General features: G+C 37.6%; 1 protein-coding gene across 1 annotated transcript; it reads right to left on the reverse strand.

Moving 5' to 3' along the window:
* Positions 1 to 4229: 4229 nt before the first annotated feature.
* Positions 4230 to 12136, reverse strand: LOC106879843 (huntingtin-interacting protein K). Its single transcript, XM_014929551.3, has 3 exons — positions 11934 to 12136; positions 9609 to 9716; positions 4230 to 4361 (listed from the first exon to the last, which is right to left on the reverse strand). Exons 1-3 carry the CDS (start codon positions 12084 to 12086, stop codon positions 4266 to 4268), a joined length of 357 nt encoding a protein of 118 aa, XP_014785037.1. The 5' UTR covers positions 12087 to 12136; the 3' UTR covers positions 4230 to 4265.
* Positions 12137 to 15319: the final 3183 nt, after the last annotated feature.

A 15319-nucleotide genomic window follows, 5' to 3' on the forward strand; every position in this document is an offset into this window, starting at 1 on the left:
CCAACAATGATATTGTTCATAAAAATGTAAAAATTAAAAAAGAGAAGAAGAAACAGACAATAATATCACACAATCTTATTCCTTTTCTATAAATTAATGGTGTGTATTTAAGAAACCAATTATTAACAATTTATTCTGAAAATAGAATACTTCTTTTCTTTGACATTTAAATGATTCTTTCCAACATAAAAAAAATCCTATTTCATTCAGTCATCTTTTAATGCCAGCAAAGTCATTAGACGGTTGGGGTGGGATGTAGGGTAGGGGTGGGGGAGTTGTTAGAGCCTGGGCCAAAATACTTTGCGGCATTTGTTCCAGCGCTCTACGTTCTGTGTTCAAATCCTTGCAGAGGTCAAATTTACCTTTCATCCTTCGGGGCTTGATATGTGCCAGTTAATTACTGCCATTTATATAATCAGATATACTCCTACCTAAATTGCCCATCATATGTATGTACGTATGTGTCTTTGTGTTTGTCTCATGCCATAGCTTGACGACTGGTGTTGGTTTGTTTACATCCTCGTAACTTAGTGGTTCAGCATTAGGAGTTGACAGAATAAGTACCGAGCTTTAATTAAAAACATAAGTACTAGGGTCGATTTATTTGACCAAAACCCTTCAAGGTAATGCTCCAGCATGGACATAGTCCAAAACAATAAGAAGATAAAATGTCTGAAAAAGAAAACCAAGCTGGTCAAGGTTGGATTGTCTGTGATCATGGATTTCTTTGATCAGGGCTCCCTTGAAGCTGAACAATAGCAATAACAGAAACAATTGGCTGTTTCTTGATATGAGATTACTTGACTTGCTAGAAAAAGCAGCTAGGTAAGACCTAGAAAAGGAAGGGCTTATTGAAATCCAAGACGAATAAAAGTCAGATGGCTAAGAGCTGCATTATCTTTGATCATAGGTTTGAACGACCTAGGGTTAAACAACAACAACAACAGCAACAACTGCTGCTGCTATTACTACTATGATTACTACTGCTGCTGCCACCACCACTACTACTATTACTACTATTAAGACTATCACCACCACCACTACTACTTTTTGGAAACTGAACCTGCAGTAAACATATTTTGATATGAGTAAGGCATAAGTGAATGGTGATTCAATAGTACTGTGAGTCAATAAGTTGTTGTGAGTCAATCAATCAATGGCTTTTATTGATCTTCAGAAAAAGCAGCAACAACAACGACAACAACAAAAAAACATGATAAATAGAGCAGAATCAATGAACTGTTTTCAGTCTCAACTGAGGTGTATCCATCAGGGATTAATATGACTTATTTTATTCTAGAAGTGATAATGAGTCTTATCCAGTTGACTCACAAAATGAAGCATTTACTAACACACACTCTCTAGAATGTAATGCACAGAAGCATTGACTCCATCATATCATCATGGCAAATACAGCATGTCTTAGGCATTTTAACCCCCCTTTAGCTTTTAAACTGGCCGTATCTGACCTGAAATATCCTACCTGTTTTATGTTTAATGAAACTGGCCAAATCCAGCCTCTCACACCTACCCTACAATGTCATTATAAAAATTTGCTTCCCAACCACATGGCTCTGGATTCAGTCCCATTGTGTGGTACCTAGGGCAAGTGTCTCCTACTATAGCCCTGGGCCAACCAAATCTTTGAGAGTGGATTTGGGAGACAGAAATTGAAAGACTGTTTATATATATATATATATATATATATATAAATATATATACATATATACATACATATATATATATATATGGTGAGCTGGCAGAAATGTTAGCATGCCAGGCAAAATGCTTAGCGGTATTTCATCTGTCTTTGCGATCTGAGTTCAAATTCAAGTTCGACTGCTATTTCTAGCAGAATAAGTAATCACATAGAGCAGGCATGAGCAACCATTTTTTGAAAAGTGGGCAGCATGAGACATGGTTCAAGTTTGACTGCTATTTCTAGCAGAATGAGTAATCACAGAACAGGCATGAGCAACGATTTTACAAGAAGTGAGGCTACATGAGATATGGATGACCATCATGCAAGCTCCAATACTAAAATATTTCAAGGTAATATTCTTAGGTGGAGCATTCAGGAGGTCCTATGGACCACAGGTTTTGTTTGCCTATAGAACTAAGATAAAGACTCTTTTATCGATCCAACTGGTGTAATGTTGACTGGCAGCCAGGAAAAACAAGGAAGGAGGAAGGAGTCGATGTTTACTGAAGCAGAACACGTGGTGTATGTGACAGTTTACGGTTGGACGATTAAACAGCTGTAACCATTTATTTTAATAGAACAAGTTAAAACAAAATTAGACACAAGTGCAGTGTTAATGTTGATGTTTAGCATTAGGTGAATGTTTTACTGTGTGTGCGTGTGTGTGAACATTTTAGTGTATGTGTTTGTGTTTTAGTGTGTGTGTATGTGTGAGAGAGAGAGAGAGAGAGAGAGCATGTGGGTGTGTATTTTTGTGTGTATGAACGTTTTAGTGTGTATATTTCCTTCTGTACTCTCTTACTTGTTTCAGTCATTTGACTGCGGCCATGCTGGAGCACCGCCTTTAGTCGAGAAAATCGACCCCAGGACTTATTCTTTGTAAGCCTAGTACTTAGTCTATCAGTCTGTTTTTGCCGAACCGCTAAGTTACGGGGATGTAAACACACCAGCATCGGTTGTCAAGCGATGGTGGAGGGACAAACACAGACACACAAACATACATACATATATACGACGGGCTTCTTTCAGTTTCCGTCTACCAAATCCACTCACAAGGCTTTGGTCGGCCCGAGGCTATAGAAGACACTTGCCCAAGGTGCCAAGCAGTGGAACTGAACCTGGAACCATGTGGTTGGTAAGTAAGCTACTTATCACATAGCCACTCCTTCTGTGTCTATTTTAGTCTGGGAGGGAGACAGAGTGTGTGTGTGTGCATGCATGTGAGAGTTTGAATCTAGCTAAAGTCCAATTTGCTTTTTCATCCTTTTGAGGACTGATAAAAAAAAAAGTACCAGCTTAGTGTGTGCACCACTTCCTCACATCAGCTGTTGCATCCTGGATATTCTGCTGGGTTAAGGGTGGGGTAGCTGACAGATGTCTATGGTCTGATGCTTGCCACTATATGACAACCTTAAACAATAAGTTGAAAGCTTGGTACATGCTTACCAAGTCATACTCACAAGTGATACCTGTGGTTTACACCTATACCTCACTGGGTTATTGCATGGGATAATGTTATTGAAACCCAGATCATTATCCAATTTGTACTTACTTACCCATATTTTTGCAGGGTACGATTTGATTGCTATTTCTAGCAGGTACACATTCGATACAAGTGAAGGTATATTGTCTAGTGGTCAGGGTGTTGCACTCGTGATGGATCTAGTCATGATTGCAAGGCCGTGGGTTTGATTCCCGAGCTGGGTGTATGTTGTGTTCTTGAGCAGAACGTCATCTCATATCACTTCACACAATGAAGTCAATACCTGACATGTGATACTCTGTGCATCTGTACTGAAAAAAAAAACGTCTGTTTGATGGAGGATGTATGCTAATGTACAGCAAGAAATTGTAGAACATCTTTCTTGGACTTGAGAGACTACAGTTATTATACAAATGATGCAAAGCAGTGTTTCTCAGACTATTTTTTTTATTCATGCCTCTCTATGATTTGGTTGATAGAAACTAAACAAGCCTGGTATATGTATAAATACATACATATATAAAATTATAATTAAGGGAATCTAAGAGATACTACCATGCTAGAGATAGCAGTCAAAACTTGACTCAAAAACCACATCATGACTGCTATCTCTAGCATGGTGGTATTTCTTAGATTCATTTGTTACTTACATCCCAATCTAAAGCAACACTCACATCCCACCCCAAGAAAGATTGACACAGAAGAGTTATATATATATATATATATATATATGATGGGCTTCTTTCAGTTTCCATCTACCAAATCCATTCGCAAGGCTTAGGTCAGCTGGAGGCTATGAAGAAGACACTCGCCCAAAGTCCCAAAGTGCCACACAGTGGGACTGAACTCAGAACCATGTAGTTGGGAAGTGAACTTCTTACTCATACAGCCACACTGAAGGTCTAATTTGAAGAAGACTTTGCTGCTATTTCTAGCAGTTGAGTCACCACATGGAGGTTTGAACCATAGTTTGAAGAGGATCAAATAAAAACAAACGGAACAAAAAAAAAAAAAATGAAATGAAATAAAACCAAAACACAAATGTTTATTTTCCTGTATTAAATTTTTAATTAGTTTAAGTTAATTAGTCAAAGCTACTAATGCATCAACTATTCTGCCTTTATGTTCTCGAAGTTTTCTTTCAGCCATCATCCGACTTATTTCAAACTCTTCTACCTGGAAAAGACAAAAAGCGCCATTAGGTCTTTAAATGCTAAAAGGTTAAAAGATTCGATCATTTCAAGTTCACAAAAGTACTTTTTCCCAAGAGCAAACAGCCTCAACTAAATTCTCTCTCAAAACTAACCTTCTTATCATGGACCCTCACCTTGTTTAATGAATGGGGTCATATGGTGGTATTGTGATATATAGCATGTCTTAAGTACTTTAACCCTTTAGCATTTAAACTGGCCATATCTGGTCCAAATACTCTACCTGTTTTACGTTCAAACTGGCCAGATTCAGCCTCTCACACCTACCCTACAATGTCATCTTAAATAAAAATAAGCAATCACCTTCATCAAAATCTTGAAGCAACAAGATAACACATGATTAATTCAAAACAATGTGGATGAATAATCTGAATGCTGTAGGGTTAAACTTAGCAGAGCTCACTCCTTTGCAGGACTGACCACAAACAGGTTTCTTACATAGACAAAGAAGGAAGGAGGGAGGAAGGAAGGAAAAAAAGGAAAGGCGGGAGGAAGGAAGGAAAAAAGGAAAGGAGGGAGGAGGGAAGGGAGGAAGGAAGGTGAATCAGCCCTGGTTGATTGGTAGCTGATTTATCAGCTCCCAAAAGAATGGCATAGTTGACCTTGGTAGGATTGAACTCAGAATGCAGAGAGCTGAAATAAATACTTGACACTGCTTAAGTCAGTAGCCATCATTTCCCTATGTAGCCTCAACGAGCAAGTCACGCTCCATCTTTTAACCCAGCATGTACGATTGTCATTTATATAAATACATGCGCAGCTTAGCAGAGTAATCTCTCTTACAAACACACATTTACTGATGACTCACAATTGTCTCTCAGCTCGTTTGTACCTAACTCTGTTAGTGTTAATGTATTTAATAAAGAGAGGATAAAAAAGCTAATTTGACATGATTGTGTGATGAGACATAGACAACTAAAGTTAAGCTAAATGTTACCATATATAATATTACCATATTACCATATTTAACCCTTTTGTTATCATATTTCTGTTGAGATGCTCTGTGCTTCTTTCAATTAATTTTAAATATAACAACGGATTTAATAAAATAACTTAGTTATCATTAAGCTAGTGTTAGGAACATAAATTGTTACTAAGGTCTGGTGGAAGGTTTTAATTCAGAACTTTAGAAAAGAAGATATTTGTACTACAGGGCCAGAGGTGGTTTCAAGCGGGTCGGTATCAAAGGAGTTAATATGGTAACAATGTTAGCATATTACAGAAAGTATTAAAATGTTAGCATATTTAATACAGATGATGGATACTACAAAAAACATAAAAGCAAATAAATATATGGTCAGACACAGGCTGTTAAATAGTTTTGAGTTCATGTAAGCATATATAATGCGTGGTGCTTAAAAAATAAAGCCAACTAGAGAAATAATTATGATAAGACAGAGATAATTAAATTAGAGATAACATACTTAACCCTTTCATTACCATATTTCTGGTGAAATATACCAACTTTGTTCCAATTAAATTTTAAAATAATGAAAAATTTATTAAAATAACATTAAACTGGCTTAAGGCGGTGTGAACTGGCAGAGTCGTTAGCATGCTGTGTAAAATGCTTATTAGCATTCTGTTTGTCTTTATGTTCTGAGTTCAAATTCCGCTGAGATTGACTTTGCCTTTCATCCTTTCAGGGTCGATAACATGCTGGGCAAAATGCTTAACAGCATTTTGTCTGTCTTTACATTCTGAGTTCAATTTCTGCCAAGGTCAACCTTGCCTTTCATCCATTCATCATTATCATCATCGTCATTTAATGTCCATTGTCCATGCTGGCATGGGTTAGACTGTTTGACCAGGGCTGGCATGCTGGAAGGCTGCACCAGACTCCAGTCTGATTTGGCATGGTTTTCTACAGCTGGATGCCCTTCCTAACGCCAACCACTCTGAGAGTGTAATGGGTGCTTTTACGTGCCACCAGCACGGGTGCCATTTGCATGACACTGGGGTGCTTTTACATGCCACTGGAATGGATGCCAATCTGCATGAGACTAGTATCTACCACGACTGCAATTTTGCTCGGTTTGATGGGTCTTCTTCTCAAGCATGACATAATGTCAAAGGTCTCATGCCTCCATGAGGCCCCCATTCAAAATCATTAAGTAGCAGTTATTCACTGGGGTTAATGTAACCAACGCCCCACTAAAATTGCTGGCCTTGTGCCAAAATTTGAAACCAATATTAAACTGGTATTTGGTGCAGCCTTCCAGCTGCATAAATTAACATAAATTAACATGAAATTTTAGGGGAAGATTTTAATTTCAATTCCTTTAAAACCAGAGGTTGGTTTATAGAACCAGGGGCAGGCTCAGATGAGTTGGTATCAAAAAGGGCCAATGTAGTTTGATTGTGTGGTAAGAAATTTGCTTCCTAACCACATGGTTTCAGGTTCAGTCCCACTGTGTGGCAAGTGTGTTCTACTTCAGCCTGGTGCTGACCAAAGCCTTGTGGAATGTCTTTAGTCACATGTTTTCTCAATCAAGGCAGATATATAGATAAAACCAGCAGCATCAGTTTTTATGAACAAATGGTTATTTTCTTGTATCAGTCAGTGAAGACATCAGCAATTCACAACTATTTATAGCAACAACCAGTAATCTTTAATCTCTAATAAGCTCTATACTACATTGTTTTAACCTTTTGAAAACAAGGTGCAGGTGTAGCTGTGTGATAAGTTTACTTCCCAACCACATGGTTCTGGGTTCAATCCCACTGCATGGCAATTTGGGTAAGTGTATTCTACCATAGCCCTGGACCAGCCAAAACCTTGTGGGTGGATTTCGGAGACAGAAACTGAAAGTAGCACCTTATGTAGAGATGTGTGTGTGTTTGTCCCCTTTGAGGGTAAGACGCAGGCTTGGCTTTGTGGTAAGAAGTTTGCTTCCCATCCACATGGTTCTGGGTTCAGTCCCACTGCACTGCACCTTGGTTCAATCAAAGTTTTTTGAATGGATCTGGTTGATGGAAACTGAAAGAAACCTATTGTGCATGTGTGTGTATGCATGTGTATGTGTGTGTGTGTTTGTCCTCACCATCACTTGACAACTGATGTTGATTTGTAACTTAGCGCTTCAGCAAAAAGTGACCAATAGAATAAGCACCAGGCTTTAAAAATCGGTACTGGAGTTGATTTATTTGAATAAAACCCTTCAAGGCAGTGCCACAGTTCAATGAGTGAAACTTAAATGATAAAAGACAGATCTCAAAGGGTTAACAAAAACTTAAACCCTTAAGGATATAAGCATCAGAATTTTAAAGAATCATTGAAATTAAACCCGCAACTAATTAATGTAAACTTCGTTATAGCTGACTAAGCATGCAATATTGTCTAATACAATTAGAACAAGCTCAAAAATAGAGAGTGACAGAATCGATTTTCTAACTGTAATTATATATTAACGACAAAACCAAGAGGTATGTTATGCTAAAAATAGTTTAAGTCAATCAATTACATAATAAATGAAATAAGCTTTGTGTGCAAGTATTCCCAAACTACTTCTATCCTGATATAGTAATCAGGCAATAGAATCAATTTGACTTTAATCTTTGTCATTCAGATGTCTGATTTCCCATGCTGGTATGGGTTTGAGGAGTCAGTTTTAACCCTTTCAATACTAACCTACCCGAGTCTGCTTATGATTCCATGATGCAAAGTGTCTCTTTTAAAATGATCTTTACTAAAACCTTCCATCATAATTTCATGCTATATTTAGCTCTAAATGCACACACACACATATATGACAAGCTTCTTTCGGTTTCCATCTACCACAGCTTTGGTTAGCCCGAGGCTATAGTAGAAGACACGTGCCAAAGGTGCCATGCAGTGGTACTGAACCCAGAACCATGAGGTTGGGAAGCAAGTTTCTTACCACACAGCCACTCCTGCACCAATTTCATGTAATGGGGGGAAAATTGGGAGCGTGCATGCATACATTCTGGCATGCATCACATAATTTTTTTTTAATTCCAAATTTCATTTTATGGATGGATATTTATTGTAATGTGTGCTAGGAGATATATGTGTGTGCCCTTACAATTTGGTTGTTTTTTTTTCTTTTTTCCCCCATTAAATTCTGATTCAATCGTAACTTACACCACCTGAAAGGTATTTGTAGAAAATTTCATTAAAAAATAAATATCCATTTTTCTGAAAGTTATGAAGAAGCAACGCCGAGTGGTGTGAATTATCCGAAACTCCTCTCCTCCAACTCCCTCCGAAAATTTATTTTCCCTAACAAATTCCGATACAATCTGAATTTACACTATTTTTAAGGTATTTGCAGAAAATTTCATTTAAAAAGCGCCGAGACAAATGAATTATACGAAATTTCTCCTCCCTCTTCCATAGAAACTTTCTTTTTCTCTACAAATTCCGAAATAATTGGAATGTACGCCATACGATAGGTATTTGTACAAAATTTCATTAAAAATATCCATTTTTACTGAAAGTTACGTGGAAACGAAGTTGGTGGGATTCAAACGTATAGTTTTGTCGAATTTTGAATATCTAAGGGAAGTTACTAAGTTCTTGGTGAAATTCAAGGGGAAACAACCTTGCAAGTCTACCGTCCAGTTTCTCCAAACCATTCTAATGCTGTTTGGCCCCCAGTTCGACCCTGATTCAGTAATTGTGACCACTTTATCTTTTCGATGTATATCGACAAAAAACATCACTATAACTTTCCCAGCAAGCTAACGGATTACGAAAAGTCTAACCCATGCCAGCATGGAAAGAAACCAAGGTTATGACAATTGTAGAGGTGGTGGTCGTGGTCAACATGGTGGTAGCCAAAAGAGTGTTCGTATTGATGTCCAGTAGTAGTAGTAGTAGTAGCAGCACAAACCAGATGTAGTTCATTCCATAACATACTATATCCTTACTTTGTGTTGTATTGGTGACAACGATCTGTCCTTGAATAGATCCTGCAGTAAGTTTTTCTAAGAGAAGTGGTTGTTGGTTATTTTGGTCAATCTTTCTCATAGCTGAGAGAGAGAGAGAGAGAGAGAGAGAGAGAGAGAGAGAGAGAGAGAGAGAGACAGAGAAAAGAATCAGCTTCAGTACTTGACTGGTTTCTCATTGAATAAATAGCAACCCTAGCAGAATTTGAACTCAATGTGCAGACAGCTGGAATAAATATCACCAAGCATTTTTATCTCAAAAGAGAAAGTAGATTTAGAAGAAGACAGAGAGATAACTTACAATTAAATCAACGTCTTCTTTATTAATTTTCACTTTGGAGAGTTCTTTTTCTTTTTCTTGTTTCTCACTAACTTCTTTTGTTTTCCGATCATTCATCACCTTCATAGCCTGCAATAACAACAACAACAACATCAATACAGACACAACACCGACTTTCTGGACATCGATAGTCCAGAACCTCTTATCAAAATGATCAAAGGTCCTTCCCAAGCCATAGCCTCATAAGATCAGTTTCACGGGTTCTGTGATGTATATATTCCCCTCTCCGGACAGGACCCCAGCCTATCACAAGATTACTCCCTTTTATCGGCTGAGTGGACTGGAGCAATGTGAAATGAAGTGAAAGAGTGAACTCCAGAAAAATCAACGTTGTTCCTATATGTGCATGTTCAGTCATAATTGAGGGTACACGGCTGTAAAGGTTAAGGTCTTGCTGGAGTTCACTCTTTCACTTATTTCAGTCATTTGACTGTGGCCATGCTGGAGCACCAGGACTTATTCTATCGGTCTCTTTTGCCGAACCGCTAAGTTACGGGGACGTAAACACACCACCATCGGTTCTCAAGCGATGTTGAGGGGGACAAACACAGACACACACACATATATATATATATATATATATATATATATATATATATATATATGTATATATATATACGACAGGCTTCTTTTAGTTTCCGTCTACCAAATCCACTCACAAGGCTTTGGTCGGCCCGAGGTTATAGTAGAAGACACTTGGCGGTTCGGCAAAAGTGACCGATAGAATAAGTACTAGGCTTACAAAGAATAAGCCCTGGGGTCGATTTGCTCGACTAAAGGCGGTGCTCCAGCATGGCCATAGTCAAATGACTGAAACAAATTCCAGAAAGGAACGGGCGGAATAATCCTCAAAAGTTTGTTTTTTTCCAACTAAATCCGATATAAACGGAATTTAGATGTCCTGGAAGGTAATTTGGAGAAAATTCCAATAAAAATATTTATTTTTCTTCAAGTTATAAAGAAACAGAGTTAATGGGGGCAGAATGTCAACAGTTTGCCGTGTTCAGCAATGAAAAAAAGAAGTCTCGAACAATGGCATTTAAGAAGTGACTTGTAAACACATATTCGTTTCGTTTACTCGAGATATCCAGGAATACTTTTATATTTCCCCCGGAATGTTTTGGTTTTATTAATTAATCCCGCAGAAATGTTTACAAAAACAAAAACAAAAAAATACCAAATTATATTTGATTTGTTAATTATAGTAATTTTGGCATTCTTTCGTTTTGATTACATTTTACGTCATTTCTAAAAAAAACGAAAGATCGCCACAGAATAGATGATGAACAAGCGTACTGACAGAATTTGAATTCGCTATCTTCCGCTTACCGGTCGACCACGTTTAATTAGACTGCCATCCAGTTTAATATCATTTACATTGAATAATTAGCGATTATATTTTGTTTCTTAATTTGTCAGCAAAAAAAAAAAATATTACATTATATTTTTAAACGTTGTTCTGTGAATTATCGCGGAGGTTTTATTTGGTAATGTCGTTATGTCTGGAGTTCAGATGTAAAAGATCCGTGAACGGATAATACGAAACTTTAGAAACTCTGAAATCGCAGGTCATAAAGCGAATAAAAAGATAAAGGATTCCAATATAAAACATTAGTCAATTTTTCAAATATAAATGTATTCTCTGGTGATCTTGCACCTATATATTGGTAGCGTACCTACACAAGTCAGCCCTCCACACACACACACACCGACTTCGTTTCCTCAGTGAAACATTCTACAATATAATGTTTCAGATGGTATAGATTACGATTATATCGGAATTTAATTTATTTAACGCAAAGAAATAAAAACAAAAAGAAAATATTGGTGGGCACATATTTTTTTTTTAATTTCAACTTTCATTTTGTAGATATATATATATATGTGATGTATCAGTATATATGTGTATACGCGCTCACCATTTTTTTTTTTTTTACGTTAATCTGAAAGTTGTTTGTAGAAAATTTCATTTGAAAATATTCATCTTTCGAAAAGTTATTAGGGAAACAAATTCGGATGGGTATTTTTGTGTAGGTGTGCCATACCTGGTTAAGTAAAGAATATTAAGGTAACTAATTATAGAAATAAAGTATAGCTTTTATTAACTGATCGGATTACGACGAAATTACCGAAATAAATATAAATACTCATTTAAGTAAGAAAAACTAGTTTATTATTGTAAGATTGTTATAAAAAAATTATTTCTGTCTCTTTTCTTTCATACTCGGTAAGGGAGCACATGTGCAGAGCGAATGGAATTCAAAAGAACTGTTGATAATTACTTACATCCTGGATGCTATATGAAGATATTTCATATTCTTCGACAAAATCCGTAACCTTTTCCAAGTCAGCCGCTCCTGAATCATGTTTGGCGACTTTCTTCGCCTTTGATCCTTTCACAGAATCCTGATCGTTATTGTGGACTTCCTCGGCTGCCATTTTTAATCGAGAAACTTAGTAGTGTTAGAGTTATGTACCTTTGAAATCTAGTTAAATCCTCTTTATTTCCCTTTACATATACTGCCTTTCCTCGAAGTTTTGGCGTTTACTCCGTGGCCCTAGTGTTTAAGGTGTTGCACTCACGATTATGAGATCATGGGTTCGATTCCTAGGCTGGGCAGAGCGTTGTGTTCTTGTGTAAAAATATATCATTTTACGTTGCTCAGCAATCACTTCGACATCTGATGTGTGGCACATGTCGATTTGATGGACATTTTTCTGATTGCTCCAACTTAACAGATAATTGTTGTCTTTCTGAGCTTCCTCAGAGAGACTGAAAGAAGCTCATTGTGTGTGTTAGTGGAGAGGAGGCGGAAGCGTGGCAACACATTAATCGAGCACTGACAGCAACGACCGCAGCACCAACACCAGCACTACAGCTGGAGATGACGACCACACCAGCACCAGCAAAGCTACCAATCCCACGCCCAGTACATACATACATACACAGATACAAACAAACAAATAAATACTCCAAATAGAAAGGAAACTGACTTAGATGGGATTTGAACACAGAGTCAGAAATAACACTGCAAAGCATTCAGTCTGATGTTCTAATGATTCAAACAGTTAACTGCCTTAATGAATATAAATTGTGATTGAAAATTAGTAGAACTTTAACCAAGCTCTGAAAGCAAAGAACAGGCATGGCTTTTTGGCAGAAATTTGCTTCCTAACTACATGGGTCTAAGTTCAGTCTTGCTGTGTGGCATCTTTGGAAAACATCCTCTACTGTAGCATCAAGCCAACTAAAGCTTTGTGCATGGGTTTGACAGATGGAAACTGAAAGAAGCCCATAGCATATGTGTATGTATATATTTGTGTGTGTGTGTGTGTGTCTCTCTCTCTCTGTATTTTAAAATTATGTGATAGTTGTAAACAAGTGACATACAAGTGATGTCCTGCATTTTCAGTCTTCCATGAAAACATGTCTGGTCATGAGAAGTATCAAGTTTCTTGGAAACAGATGAGGATTGACAACAGGAAGGGAAAGTTCCTCCATAGAACAAAAATTTCACCTCAACAAATTCCATCCGATCCATGCAAGCATGGAAAAGTAGACATTAATAATTACAATGATGATGATGATGATGACGACGACAATGGCAGTGGCGGTGGTGGTGATGGTGGCGACGACGACGATGATGATGAATTGAGACCTCATGCTTTAATATAAATATGGACAAGTTTGCCTTCAGTTCTGAAACTATTATTCAGGAACAAAAGCATTGCTTTCAAATTAGAGTAAATCATTGCTTTTGATTGCCTCAGCAGCAGTCATATTGTTGGATTAATAAAAAGCCTTTGTTGTATACGATGTCTCTCATCACATATAATAAAAGGTGGGGTGAATTTAAATTATCTTAGTTACACTTATTTTATATCATAATAAATATTATTTGCCTGTTTGTTTGATTATGAATAAATAATGATTTATGTATGGACAATACAAGAACAAAGCAAAACAAAGTCACAAGTTAATGTGTAAATATTAAATACTGAGGCGTATGTAGATTATACAAATAAGCTCAGGTGTGGCTTTCTAGTTGAGAAGTTTGTTTCCTCGCTATAGGATTTTCATGGGTTCAATCTCACTGTGTGGCAGCTAGGGTGAGTGTCTTGTACAATAATCCTGGGCCAACCAAAGCCTTGTGACTGGACTTAGTGTGCGTATGTGTGTGTGGTGAGTGTGTGTGTGTGTGTGGTGTATGTGTGGTATATATATATATATATATATATATATATATATATATACACACACACACACATATATTTACATGAAGTTAAGTATATGTCCAGTCATAGAATGACCAATGGCTTTGCATCCATAAAGCTCTTAGCTTTATAAATGACTCATCGGGCTCTAATGGCCAAGAGCATATAACCTCTCTTCCTTCCTTCTTTTTTCCGTTTCACCATTTCTAGTGACCTTGAAAGGTCATGGGTACTGTTTTTCCCTTCTGACTAAATGATACAAAAATAAAATAAAATAAAAAATAACACCACAAAATATTTTCCACAACAAAGATTTTTTAAAGATAAGACCATTGGCATAGTAACTGACAAAGGGCCCTACCTAAATTATCATGTCTTTCCTCTTTGTCAACCTGTAAGTCCACTTCATGGTTCCAGTGGATAAAACGGAAAAGGCATTGCCCTAAAGCAGTGATTCCCAAACTTTTTCAGGCTACTGCCCCCTTGACACCCGGATCACATTCCTAGCGCCCCACCCCAACTAATCATCACAAACATAGACCTCTTTCTGAAGCAAATTCAAAGCAACTGTATTTCACAAATAAAACTTAACCTAATGAACCCATTATTTTGCTGTTTTTACGCTATTATCACCCCACTTTTTACATCAACCACTACCCCATTATTGCCCCACTTTTCTTCAATGCCCCCTTGGAACTTTCCACCGCCCCTCTTTGAGAACCACTGCCCTAGAGCATGGTGAGGGAGATAAACTGGAACAGCCACTGTGACTCACAGGGCCTCATTCTTGAGGATGGCTATTCAGCTATTCCTGCCCTGATAGCGGTGAGTAGAGATGCAGTCCAAGTGTTGGGGAGTGGGGTGAGAGAATATTGCCACAGGTCTCCACTGCCACAGGCTCAACCATAAACCTGTCAGAAAAGTTTCTATGTCAAGATCCTTATATTCAGGAAAAACACACACAGTAAATAGCTTCAAAGATACGAGTGACTTTTCTATTAAATCATGGTGTACGACCTTCAAAATATAACATTGAGTGCCTTAACGTATGCTGCTGCTGTTGCTGTTGCTGTGGTTGTTATTGCTGCTGCTGCTGTTTGTTACTGCTGCTGTTTGTTGCTGTTGGTGTTGTTGTTGCAGTTGTTGTTTGTTGCTGTTGTTGTTGTTTGTTGCTGTTGCTGTTGGTTTCATTGCTACTGCTGCTGTTGCTGTTGTTGCTGCCGTGGCTCTCTTTACTCTTTTACTTGTTTCAGTCATTTGACTGTGGCCATGCTGGAGCACCACCTTTAGTCGAGCAAATCGACCCCAGGACTTATTCTTTGTAAGCCTATCGGTCTCTTTTTCTATCGGTCCCTTTTGCTGAACCACTAAGTTATGGGGACGTAACCACACCACCATCGGTTGTCAAGCGATGGTGGGGAGATAAACACAGACACACAAACATATATATATATATA

The sequence above is a fragment of the Octopus bimaculoides genome, chromosome 23, assembly GCF_046866305.1.
Source record: "Octopus bimaculoides isolate indiv1 chromosome 23, ASM4686630v1, whole genome shotgun sequence".
Lineage (NCBI taxonomy): Eukaryota > Metazoa > Mollusca > Cephalopoda > Octopoda > Octopodidae > Octopus > Octopus bimaculoides.